The sequence below is a fragment of the Chaetodon trifascialis genome, chromosome 7 (assembly GCF_039877785.1).
Source record: "Chaetodon trifascialis isolate fChaTrf1 chromosome 7, fChaTrf1.hap1, whole genome shotgun sequence".
Classification (NCBI taxonomy): Eukaryota; Metazoa; Chordata; class Actinopteri; order Chaetodontiformes; family Chaetodontidae; genus Chaetodon; species Chaetodon trifascialis.
The window spans coordinates 8,942,882-8,956,293 of record NC_092062.1 but is presented as its reverse complement, the minus strand read 5'-3'; the positions used below and the strand labels follow the sequence as shown (position 1 = coordinate 8,956,293).

Here is a 13,412-nt window from a genome sequence, read left to right as displayed (position 1 = left end):
ACTGTACAATATTGACTTCATTCAAAATGTATTTGATTGCATGACATGCTTAAAATAGGAATTGTATCTTGACTTTTCTCAGATTTTGAACAGATATTTTACATTTTATTATATTAATATAAACCTGAGACCAAGATTAATGCTTTGATAGATTTCCACAATAAAGATTACAAAGTACAAAAGTAAATGAATAACAATCTGACCAACTGTCTGCTGTGATTGAGATTCTTTACCTCATTATATTGAACCCAGTGTCAAAACCTTCCACTAGAATCTATTTTCAATCAGCTTTAATCATGTTCTGCTCACAGAATCATGCCTGACATTCACAAACAAACTATTCACTTGGACAAGCTCTGGCTGATTACCTTTTACATACAATTAATGTTGTGATGACCCTCGCAAAGACAATTCATCTTCTGTTCCAAGGAGAAGGAGTGAGGATGGCATAAATTTTAGTATAAATATTAATCCAACATATAAGAAATGTTTGGAATTACTTTCGTTCTACACAGAAGGACCCAATGTCCTAAACGGCTTATTGAGATCATTTTTGCCAAGTAAAAGGCCTAAAGTTTGATGAAATGACCCATGAGAGCAATGATCAGAACACCTTACACCAAATATTTAAATATGACATCAGGTGACCAAAACACTTTTAACACACCACTTCAAACCCCAGTTCATTTGTCACGTTCACACTCTGCTGTCAGTGCTGCAGCCCCTTGACAATGCACATTACAGCTTTATGCCACATCAAATTCAATCTTCATAACTATAGTGCACACAAGCTCATTTGAGATTGTGACAATATTGGAAGAGACAGCACCTCAAGTCGGTAAGTCTAACGTCCATGCCCAGTGGAGAATGCATCACTTCATTTAGAGAAAGAAAATCAAAGAGCAGTGTGGTTTCATGGTCTCCCGTGGCTGATAAATAATGGACTGCTTACAGTATTAAATCCTGTATGACACAGTTTGTTATGAGAGGTTGTGCTTGTTTACACTGCGGACATCTATATGTGTTTTGCACTAATCTAACAGATTTAATGTGCCTGGCATATTATTGAGGAGACATTGTACATATAATTCCAGAATGTTGTATTGTAAATCTGGGGGAAAACTTAAAAAAAAACGGCCCTGTTCCACTTTTTATTGTGCTTCCTCGTGAATGAATGTCTTTAATGGAATGTGCGTGTGCACCTCTTGCAGGGGACATGGCGCACTCACGATGCACAGAGTGGATGGAACGGGGGGTCAACGAAGGACAGCGGCTCATTTTCTGCCCCCTAGCGTCCCAATCCAGACATGACTTCCATCACATTACTTGTGGGTGACATTTCTTTTAAAAACAGGCCTGTGGCGACCAAAAATTAGATTAAAAAAACAAAAACAAACCACTCCACATCCAGCTGGATCATCTGACCGCAGAGAACCAGGAAACCAGCTCAGTGCTGTGAGCGTCAAGAGGCGGACCAATTCACTGCAGCCTTTTGTAAGGAAGAGATCAAGGCGGTGTCCGACACACACTGCTGTTATCCTGCAACTTTGCCTGTATCCACAACTCACATGAACTTTGGAGCCGACCACCAGGCGTCAGTGAGATTCATGAGCAGTACTGAGTGCACAGACAGGCCAGTCTGCTGTCACCTCTGTTCACTTCGCACAAACTCTTGGAGCACTCTGTGAGCGCTGCTCAGCAGGAATGGCGGAGCCCAGCGGGATCCTCATAAAAGGAGGGAAAGTTGTGAATGAAGACTGCTCCGTGATCGCCGATGTGTACATCAAGAATGGGAAGATAATACACGTTGGGCTGGATCTTCAGATCCCAGGTGGAGTGCGAGTCATCGATGCCACCGATAAACTGGTGATACCGGGCGGCATCGACACGCACACACATATGGAGCTGGCGTTCATGGGCACAAAGGCTGTGGACGACTTCCATATAGGTACCAAGGTGAAGAAGACGCTTCTTTTACTTCACACCAGCTAGAAAAGGAAGAGCTCCTGACACATCCAAGTGCGTCAAGCTCGACGCAGACAGACAAGTAATAAAAGAAGTTGAGCGCTTTCTCATCATCATCTCATCTAGTTTACTGTTTGATTTCCTAGAATGTATGAATACATTTATTTAAAGTTACAAAGCCTTTTGAAAATAAGTCTCAGAGGCATATTCATCTTCATCACTACATCCTGCTTGTGTCACGTCAGTCGGGTCTTTTAATGAAGTCAAAGTAGCAGGACCACCGTTTACCAAGCAAATTTTGCTTGAGTAAAAGTGCATAAGTAGTAGCATAACAATAGGTATTTAAAGCACCAAATGTAAAAGTACTCATTATGTAGAATGGCCCATTTCTGAATAATGTATTTTATTATTATGCTATTGGGTTATACATATTGATCGCTTTAATGTTGCAGCTGGAAAAGGTGGAGCTGATTTTAACTGCTTCACACACTCAATGTGCTTTTGCACCATTTAGACTTTTTGATAAACAGTAACATGGATTTTGACTCTATCCACATGGTGAAAAACATGGCCACCACCAACCAAAAAGGTTTACAAGGGCCAGAGCCATAACTCATGAAACAGTCTTGGTATGTATCTTCTGAGAAAAGGCCCACTGAAGTATCTTCAGCACGTTTTAAAGGAGGCATCAAAAATACCAAAGATGTGTTGCCCAGAACCCAGTGGACAGTCTAGCTTAGGTGGACACTGGAGGCAAATATTAACCAAAATCTGAAGTACTGTGTTGACTGATGCAAGCGGGCTTGGCCAAATTTGCTCATAACTCAAGATGCTTTTGAGCAGTCCTGATTTAACTCACTGGAGACATCCTGCACTGGAGACGTCTCCTGAACATGCTCACTGAGTTTCGTTCAAATCTGATGAAGCTGGGACAAGTTTGAGTGCAAACTTATTGAAATGCTGCAGCCTCTGTGACGATGAAAGAAGAGTGTGATTGGTCTCAGTCACTGTCACTGTCGCTGTTAGTGACTTTGCTCACTTTCGTGAAGCCTACTGTTGCTCGCAGCTTTTATTTTAGCCGGCTGAGCTGCTTCCTTCTGATCACTGAGAAAGGGTTTGAACCCAGAATCACTGCTTGCAGCTAAATTCTTGAAATAGAATAATGCATCAAAATGTATGTGTTGATTATGTTTTGTATAATCAATCAGAATCTGCAGACCACCTTGCAACTTAAGATATCAAATGAAAGGAGTTGCCTCTGACCTGAGGAGTAGAGTGTAAAAAAGTACAAAGTACAAACTCAAAATTAATTATTATTTTTTCATTGTAAACCTGAAGTCTATTTTGAACTCGTCTGACTTAGCTTACATGTATGAAAGGGGTGGCATGTTTTTTAACAAAGAGCCTCACACAAGCATATTGCTTTACATCGAAACTCCACGCCCTTGTATATTACTGTTTTATAGGCCGCTGTACAAGTGAATCACAATAAATCAAATACTAATCAGCAGCTTGTGATCAGCAGTATGACAGTCACAGGTTTTAGAATTGAGGTGTAAGAGTGACATGAAGCATCTTACAGAGGAGCAAAGGGGCCAGAGAGTGGCTGTCTGAATGCATCACTCACAACACTGCAAAATGTTTTGATGTGGCAAAATGGAAAGAACATGTAGCAGTTAAAGCAAATTCTCATCCAACACTGATTAAACAACACATCAAACTGCAGTCTAATGGTCGTCATTGTGAAACAGCCGTCAAAGCCCAACACTGTACTGCAAGCTTCACATAGCTTCACGGATGCTGTCCGGGCGACTTAATCAGATTATGTGTTGTCCCTGTCAGTGTGCTCACCATAATGAGCTTTAGAATGTTTTAAGTCGTATCGATGGTATCAACAAAAAAAGTCTACAAAACAATTCTGCTATTTTCTGAGTGACACTGGTATTGACATTGTGCTGATAAAGGTGTCATAGGTTAAAACAATATGTTGAGCAATGTGAAGTGAAATCCACCAACATGAAAACATTTGTGTATAATGTCTGTACTCTTGCACAGTTATCTGTTTTCATCCAGTATAACCTGCATGTATCCATATACCATCTTATCTTTGATAGACAGTTTATCCAAATATTATCAAAATGAAGTTGTAAAAGATTTTTACTAGCCTTCCTCTAAGCCTCAGCGGACAATAAATTGTTCTTCAAATTATTTTTGCTATTTTTATTTTAGGCATCAGTGCACTGGTGGCATTCAGACATAAATGTTTAACTTGCACCTGTGTGGTAACGTGTGTCTCACCAGGCCGCTCTAGCAGGAGGAACAACAATGATCCTGGACTTTGTCATCCCCCAAAAGGGAAAATCTCTTCTGGAGGCCTACGACCGTTGGCGTAAAACAGCTGACCCCAAGGTCTGCTGCGACTACTCGCTGCATGTCGCTGTCACATGGTGGAGCGACAAGGTGAATGAGTGGATCATTCATAAATACAGAAAAAAAAACATTGTATTTTGGCAAAGGGCTACATCAAAGACACATTTGTCAATTTCAAATACACTGGAGTCAGAACTGTCAAATGGGATTTGTATTTCCTCACAATCCCAATTTTTCAGTGCGATATATCACAAACATGGTCACTGAATGACTCCAAACCTTTCTCTTGTCCAGGTTAAAGAAGAGATGCAGACTCTAACCAAAGAGAAGGGAGTTAATTCCTTCAAGATGTTTATGGCCTATAAAGATGTGTTCATGCTGCAGGACTTTGAGTTGTACGCTGCCTTCTCCCAGTGTCAGGAGATCGGCGCTATTGCTCAGGTGCATGCTGAGAATGGAGACCTGATTGCAGAGGTCAGTATGAGCAAACATGATCACCTGTTCACTCAGTGAGGACAGAGTTACTTGTATTGAAGAGCTGCTTTGATGTTTGGTTTTTCCCATTTTTGTTAGCATGTGATTTCCACTCTCAGGCTGTTGATGTCCTCTTGAAGTAGGATTGTTATAGTGCAATCAGAGTGTTTGTAATATAATAAGAGCATTAACAAATACTCTAATGACTCAACACATTTCACATTCACACTGGTCATTCTTCCTTGCATGGACAGTCATGCAAAACTGACCAACAACTCAAATCTCAACAAGATCAGTCCTAATCATCTCATTAGTAGAGAAGCATACATGCTGCAGTCCTCTTTATCCGGACAGATTTGGTGAGGACAGATCAGGTAAATAATTTCCACGTGTAAACACACCACAGTCCAGAGACAAGAGTGGGTTAATGTTTAGCCATGATGGAAGCTAAGTGTTTCTTCCTATAGGAGACCTGCATCCTGTCTTGGAAGAGTTGACATTTTGACAGTAATTGTAAAAGAAAATGCCAAATTGCATTTTAATATTTGAGAATTTCTGAAAATTGTGATTGAAGGGACGTGTTGATTATCCCTGCATGTTCAAGGTGGTTCAAGGTCCACGGACACTGTCTGTGGTAGCAATGAGAGCAAGTGTTTAGAAAAGCTTTAGGATTGTCACAAAAAAGGTTCATTTGTCACATCCAGAAAAGCGCCAGTGTAGTTAGTAACATTAATGCCTTTTCCATTAGCATGTGCTGGTTCCAAGGCCTTTGTATTCTAATTTTATAATTAATTATTAATGGCTAACTGCCATAATGGACAGGGATCATTATTAATGGTATTTGTTAGACCTGTATGTTTCCAGTTTTCATGAATTTATATTTTTCAAATGTCATGACAACAGTTGACCACTAGGAAGCAGCAAATGCCTAAAAAAATGAAACGTGGGTCTCTGGTGGTGGGAAACACATGATTAATGCTGACAGTCGGAAATGTGTTAAAGGTGTAGTAAGCATGAATTATACTGTTAATGCAAATGTTCTGTTTTGGGTCCTTTGGGCCCTCAGTGGCAGCCAAAAACATACATTACATAACACTGTCCAATCAGGTTAATATCTCATGATACCTCTTCTCCTAATTTAATGAGAGCTGCTTTTAAACAGGACTTTGAACTAATCACATAGTTCAAAAGTCTGCTCCAGAAACTGATGCTTTACTTTTCTTTGGGTTCTCTGAGACCTCAGCTGTAAAACACAGTCAAATACAATTCTCTGTATTTGTGAGTGGTGTTGACAATAGTAGCACTACTATGTAGTATAACATACTCATACTGAACATATGGAAACATAAAACATACAAACCTTATTTGTTGTAATATGCTGGAAATACTTTATTGTTATCCCAATATTTTATCATTTTCATCACATTGCCCAGTCTCTGGCAAAAAGAGTCACCACTTTAATGTTTTTCCCAAAACAATAAGGAAGTAAAGCCAATGTCAACAGAACACAAGGGTTAAAGTGTTTTTAAAGCACCATGTTGACTTGTTGGTTCATGTTTTCATATTCTCCTTGTAATCTTAGCTTAGTTATGTTAGTTAAAGTCTGTCCCCACTCTGTTGGACGGATACTGTGCCGTTGTTATCCATCCTTCTCCTTTAACCTTTATGCTGTCTTGTTGTCCCCATTCCTGCTGGGACTCAACAGGGAGCTAAGAAGATGCTGTCTCTGGGTATCACAGGACCAGAGGGCCATGAGCTGTGTCGACCAGAGGAGGTGGAGGCAGAGGCCACCCAGCGGGCCATCACCATTGCCCACGCTGTCAACTGCCCGCTGTATGTGGTCCATGTCATGAGCAAATCTGCCGCCAAGGTGGTGTCTAATGCACGCAGAGATGGTGAGTGTGGGCTTGCTGCCGCCTGCTGTTGGAATAGGGCAAGGTTGAGAGATGATAGCCCTACACTTGACCTTTTGAAGGCCAAAGCCAGTCACTTTTCATGCTCAGTCTTGATATTCAATATCTTTTCTTTTTTATGCTTAGAAAGAAAAAAACAGCACTACCATTTACTTTTTTTTTCTTGTCGTAGTGGAAAAGCTTCAATTTAGTTCTAGTGTTTTTTCTCTCTCTCTGCAGGTCGTGTCGTGTTCGGGGAGCCCATTGCAGCTGGACTGGGCACTGACGGTACACATTACTGGCACAACGAGTGGGCCCATGCTGCTGCCTTTGTCATGGGTCCTCCACTCAGACCTGACCCCAGCACTCCTGGGTATCTCATGGACCTGCTGGCCAAGTAGGTGGAACTGAAAGCGTAGCAACCAATAATGTCACTGCAGATAAAAAAAGTCTTACAAAGCGCCAGTGTTTTTGTAACTCATCTATTTGAGCTATTGGTTTTTGGAAGAGCATTGAAGGGGTACAGAGGAAAAGATGCTGAGGCTGACGTGACAGAGTGATACAGACTGGAATTTACACAAATGGGCAACTTTGAATATTAACTGAGCCTCAGTGATGACTAAATAATTGTAACTGCTTTCTATTTTCATTTGTTCACTCTAACATCTATTCTGTCATTCATCCATACATGTATCTGTCTATCAAATGTGCTAGTGATGATCTCAGTGTGACGGGGACAGACAACTGCACCTTCTCAGTGTGCCAGAAGGCTCTCGGCAAAGACGACTTCACCAAGATCCCCAACGGAGTGAACGGAGTGGAGGACAGGATGTCTGTCATCTGGGAGAAAGGAGTGGTGCGTCCGAATGATATGATCGCAATTTATCAGACATTGTTCAACACTGAGACTGTGTCAAAGTCTGAAACAGCAGAAGTATGAGCTATCTGGCAGCTACTAGGCAGCTTCCCGTCATTATCTGTGTAGTTACACAGTTGGCAGTGATCAGGCAGTGGGCTGAGTAAAGAGATGCATAAAACACAGCGAGCAACAACTTAACCTCAAATTAAATTGAGCTTTTTGAATTAAAAGTCCCTATTTGCTTTGGATGTATCTTACGTCAGCTTGACACTTTTTACTGTGAAGCATAATCAAGGCTGACTCATCATGTATGGAGGCCAGATTATTGGGAGAATATGCATCACTTAAAATTACAGGCCTCTTACGGGGGCCCCTTTGCTGATGTCAAGTCACGAAGATTTGTCATGTTTTGGTGCCCTGTATATGCATCTCCACAACAGTGGGCAAGGGTCCTTTGTACATTTTTTTAATCCTTAGTGGTGCACACATGCATTTTCATCATGCAGGTTACATAAAAATGCGTCCTATTTTAAAAGTGTTAACTCTAATTAACTCTGCTCTTTTCGTATTATTTCAACTGAAATACAAGGACTTCTGTTTTTTTCTCCAATGCAAACAGAAAGGCAATAAACTCTGGCAGCTGCAGACTGCTGCAGAGAGCAGACGTTGCATTTTCTCACCGTTGTTGTTGTTGTTGAAGATGGTGTTTCAGCTCCGCTGCCCCAAGGCCACTGCAAAGATTTACCACTTGCAACAGTGCTTACACATCACACATTAGATGATATTTTGGCAGAAAATTAGCTGCCTGCTGCACAGTTAAACACTGACCTTTGGTCTGCTAATTCTGTATTTTGTTGTCATCCACTGTGGCCCCTTACTCAAAGCGACTGCTCTGTGCATTTCCTCCTCTCAGCACAGCGGCAAAATGGACGAGAATCGATTTGTAGCTGTCACGAGCAGCAACGCTGCAAAAATCTTCAACTTCTACCCACAGAAAGGCCGTATTGCCAGCAACTCAGATGCTGATGTGGTTATATGGGACCCCAAGATGACAAGGTGAGGACCCGACTCCAGTCATTCAGCAGTATGGCAGGAAGCTTTTGAAATAGAGCAGGAAAAGTAAGCTCTCGGACTCTGGGTGTGTCTACAGTTTGAGATGTGCTCAGCTCCATCGCGCATTCTGAATGCTCTCTTATCTCGCAGCAAGTTCAACCTTTCTGCCAGTGCTATCAGCAGCTTCAACTGCAGATGGTGCTCCTGAAACACTGGGCAAACTTGAAAGCACATCTCCAGGGTGTCAAGCATTCGGTTGAATACGATAAGGTTTATAAAGTTTAGCAGTAAAGCTTACAGGATGTAGATACAGGCGGCTAAAAAGAGAAGTGGTGCATCTGTCATCTTTTGCCACCTCAACACACACACACACAGACACACACACACACACACACACACACACACACACACACACACACACTAACGTAAGCTGATTACGTTTGTGCCCATATCCAAAAGTCACACTATGTCATCACTTATCTACAGCTGCAAATGAAAGCATAACACAATTTGCATATGAATCACATTCATCAGTCATCAAAAAAGACTGTCGGGATGATTAATTCCTTTACCATGTTTGGTTATTTTTTAAGAGCGATTCTTACTCACTTACATAAGGTAGATGCGCACAGCATCAGTGGGATGATGCTGATGGGTCATGGTGAGGATCTTAAAGATGACGAACATTTCACGTGGGAGCTAAACCAATTTTCATAGTACACAACACACAGTATTAAGGCTATTTTCAGGCTCAGAGTATCATATGGCTGTATATAAAAGCTGATCACATGATTGTTTCTTTCCCTTTTCCTGATCGTTCTCACAAAGTCCCAGATATGGAGCAGAGGACAATGTGCTCTTCTGCGGTGCACATGCACAGATGCAGACACAGAGGACAGTTTGCATTTCAGTAGCTGGCGTACTGTAGCACACTCAGGCTTATATAACCCAGAACTGCACTGCACTGTTTGCTGGAGAATCTGGGCTGAGCCCCTCAGGGAAGTCACTGATGTGAATTGGAGAAGAACACATTACACCCCAGTGTAATTTGCTGTAAATGAATTCACTGGTAACATAGACCTGATACCTTCACCCTTCTCACTGTGGAGGAGATGACAGTGTTTTGATCCTCTCGGGCCTGTCATCCTCGGACATCACCTGTTTGTGTTTCTTCTGTCTTTACCATGTGTGCATGTCCATCGATGTTATAGTGCCTTTCAAGCATGAGAGCATCTCATGTTTGATTGCTGCAGCCGTGAATTCATCTGTGAAACTGTGTAATTAATTGCCCTCAGCGCAAGTGTCGCTTTGTAACATCCGAGGCCAGGGGCCACAAACAGTTGCATAACCAGAAATGACTCGGAAGCTCAGTCAATTGCCTTGGTTCTCATAATTAGGCTATTTGAATAATGAGGCCACATCTTGTTTTTGTCAGTGCACAGTAGGCTTTACAAATCAACAGGAAATGTGCATGTGTGAATGGGGGAAATGAGGGCTCCCAAAAAAAGAAAAAGACATTTGGTGTCTTTCTGGCTGAGTCAGATTTATTTCACTGTCGCTCACTGATTTAATCTTTTCACCTAGATATGATATTTTTGTGAGACATCATCAATCTGTACTGTGGTTTACTCTCCAAGAGAATTATTGCATTTTCCAGAAAGCCCTTCAACCATTCTAATGAGAATGTGCTAGAAATTGCAATAAGTTACTACCACTACTATTAGTAACTGCATGCAGGAAGTACAGGTTCTTTACTTAAAACATTTTTTAATTCATTCATTCATGACTACTTATATGTGAAAAGGGTCTCTTGTGGAGATGAACCTCCAGAGATATATCACCTGATCCTGCAGCTCCATAGTGTATTTTTGTGTCTTTCAGCTCATTGCTTTGATTTTATGGTTCATAACTTCACAGTTTTGGTTCACTCTCACCATTTTTAACATCATTTCAAACCAGTGCATGCTGCTGAAAAGCCAAATATTCTTCTCAGGAGGGGGTGGAGACCACAAAGTGAGCTAAAAGGAGAGTGGAATATATTCAATTAAAAGCTAATGTTGCTCTGTATCTGCTGGATGAGTTGTAACTATTTGCTAACAGGTTTTCCATATCAACTTAAATGGAGTAATGCTTTTTCCTTTTACTGCTAAGAAGCTGTGATTGGAGGTTCGAGAGTAGCAACAATAATGCCTTCTATACCATAGAATATGTAGCATGAAAACACTTCAGCAAAGTACGAGTATCTCAGAATGGTATTTGATTGGACTCACACTGGTTACATGTGGTTGGAGAGAGATCATAGCAGTAGCATAGCACAGTACAAGCAACAGTATTGAATAATGAGATTTGCTTATTCCTGTCAGAGACATATTTACCATGAGTGCTTTTAGATAAATCATTTGAAGTATTTTAATCATAACTGCTAATAAACTCGATTATAGCAGTCCGAAATTTATTTGGGTGAAGACTTGAAAGTGACGTCTGTCTTGTGTCTCTACATCAAAGCTCATTGTTATTCAGCGCCCCACTCCAGCCTGACAGAGGAGAGCGTCACATGTGCAAAAGTTGTAAATAATACATTGTGTTATATTGCTTGTTGCTGCACAGTAAGCAAGCTGCAGTATGAGTACATCTCGGCCTGAATCAATCAGGTTCAGAGCAGAACAGAATGCATTAAGGTTTCACAATAGGTCTATGTTGCTATTCAGAAAGCATGCAGCAATTACCTCCTTTACCACAAAGGCTGCATGTGACCAAGATGTTTGGTTCTAAAGTAGCTGTCAGTAACTGTTTGCAAACCTGTAGTTGTATCTTGTGTCTCGATAGGAAGATATCAGCCAAGACCCACCACCAGGCTGTGGACTACAATATCTTCGAGGGTATGGAGTGCCACGGTGTCCCTGTGGTCACCATCTCCAGAGGCAAAGTGGTCTACGAGGAAGGACAACTGAAGGTGTCACCAGGGCACGGCAGATTCATCCACAGGAAGCCCTTCTCTGAATTTGTTTACAAAAGAATCAAGCAGAGGGAGCAGGTCAGTCAAGCCCCCACAAGTTTCATTTGTAGAAAATAGCACCTCACTTAGTAAAATTAGTAAAAAAAACACCCAACACTGGTATCCTCAAACTGAGGGCTTCAAGTCTGTGTCCAAAATCACTCCCTATTTGCTACTTGGTGCATGAAATTATCAGCCATTTTATTTGAATGTCAAAAATCAAATGCGCTTTTTGAAAACTAAAATGAAACAACATACATAGTACCAATAGCACGTTCAGTACATAGTTATGTAAGTATTTATTAAAGTGGCTATGAGATGACTGTGTGTAATGTGAAGTGAGTCACTCCGAGAGACAAACCAGACTCTAGACTTCACTCCACAGGACCATTCTGACTTTCACATCATTGCTTTGGATTTATGGACCATATTGTTACTGTTTCTTTTATCTTATTCTCACTACATCACACACATTTAGCGAGTAGCTGGTCAGCATAGTGGAGCCTTTAGCCACTAAGGTACCACATATTTCCCTCAGGAGCTGGTGGAGAGCAAAAAACAGAGCTGAGAGAGAGTGAATATTGGACTCTCTTTTGCCCGATGGCCAGAAACACTACTTAAAATAAATGCTAATGTTCGTATGTGTAAATAGGCAACTGTGCTAACAAGTTCACCATATCATCTTAGTAGGTAATTTACCAGTGTGTCAGTGTTGTTGTTGCCCCCAAGTGGCCAAAACAGTCATTGTCATTGTAGCTCTTCACTTCCTGCACAAATTATACAAACAAGTAGGTTTTTTTAAACTTTGGACCAGATCCAGGTCAGATCCTTCTTTTCTGTCAGCTAAGATAAGCTTTCTGGCTCTAGCAGCAGTATCGACCTTCTTATATAACTCTCTACTTTCCAAACTTTTCAGGGAATAGTGAGTGAGTCATTGGGGGAGTGATTATAATGCAGCCCAACAATAAAGATAGCTTGGGTTAGTTGTATTTGTTTAATTTATATTGTTAATTCATCATTTCTTGTTCATAAAATGAGCATACATGAAACAGGGGACACAGAACGACTGCTTATGTGCAAAGCGCCTTTCAGAGAACAGAGATTTAGACCTACATTGAATTTAGCAACTAGATCCTGATGAGTTACTGAACACAAAGGTCACTCAACCTTTCTTTTTGCTTTGTATTTGGCCAACAGGTGGGGAAGCCTACAGCTGTGATCAGAGAACCCTATGAAGGCAAAGTCATTTCTGTATGAAGAACTGACCTAGAACATGAAAGGCACTTTGAATCTCCAGCTGTGTGTCTGCGGTCCAAACCAGGCGCTACCAAAGTCAAAACAACTGAATGCTGCCTCACTGATAAAACTGTTCTGAGTGGTTTCTACATTTTTCCCATGTGATTTCTTTGACGTATTTCTGCTAGTTATACACACATTGTTCAGTCATTTTAATCACAGTGTGTAGTACAGGTGTTGGTGGTGTTGATCGTTAGGTCAGCTCTGATCAACACTTAGGCCAGTGCTCTGTTGGCAGATAATACCTTTGTTATATTTGTTCAACAGTGTGATGTTTCCAGGTCAGCTCAGCTCATTACACAGGTCAGTAGAAACCACTGTGCTGCTGAAAATTAGATTTGCTCCAATATCCATTATGCAACCAAGGGATGAAAACAGGGCTTACTACGCATGATTTCAAAGTTAAAAAACATGTGACGTGATCACAAACCGGAGCGTTCACCATTAAATAATTGCACATATTACGTGTAAGTGTTACTATTAAATATTTTTTAAAAACTGACTTTAA

The 13,412-nt window shown here is 41.0% G+C and overlaps 1 protein-coding gene across 1 annotated transcript; it reads left to right on the top strand.

The window, feature by feature from the left end:
• The first annotated feature begins 1,689 nt into the window (after window positions 1-1,689).
• dpys (dihydropyrimidinase) lies at window positions 1,690-13,327 on the top strand. The gene is made up of 9 exons (XM_070966252.1): window positions 1,690-1,956; window positions 4,267-4,425; window positions 4,630-4,809; window positions 6,515-6,704; window positions 6,942-7,098; window positions 7,416-7,557; window positions 8,474-8,616; window positions 11,440-11,647; window positions 12,806-13,327. Exons 1-9 carry the CDS (start codon window positions 1,705-1,707, stop codon window positions 12,863-12,865), a joined length of 1,491 nt encoding a protein of 496 aa, XP_070822353.1. The 5' UTR covers window positions 1,690-1,704; the 3' UTR covers window positions 12,866-13,327.
• The last annotated feature ends 85 nt before the right edge of the window (window positions 13,328-13,412 follow it).

What these genes read in the sequence shown, in the direction of transcription:
- dpys (XM_070966252.1), top strand. Translation starts at nt 1,705, where the DNA reads ATGGCGGAGCCCAGCGGGATCCTCATAAAAGGAGGGAAAGTTGTGAAT. An exon ending in CTCATGGACCTGCTGGCCAA is followed by an intron (nt 7,099 to 7,415) that starts GTAGGTGGAACT and finishes CAAATGTGCTAG; the next exon opens with TGATGATCTCAGTGTGACGG. An exon ending in TCATCTGGGAGAAAGGAGTG is followed by an intron (nt 7,558 to 8,473) that starts GTGCGTCCGAAT and finishes TCCTCCTCTCAG; the next exon opens with CACAGCGGCAAAATGGACGA.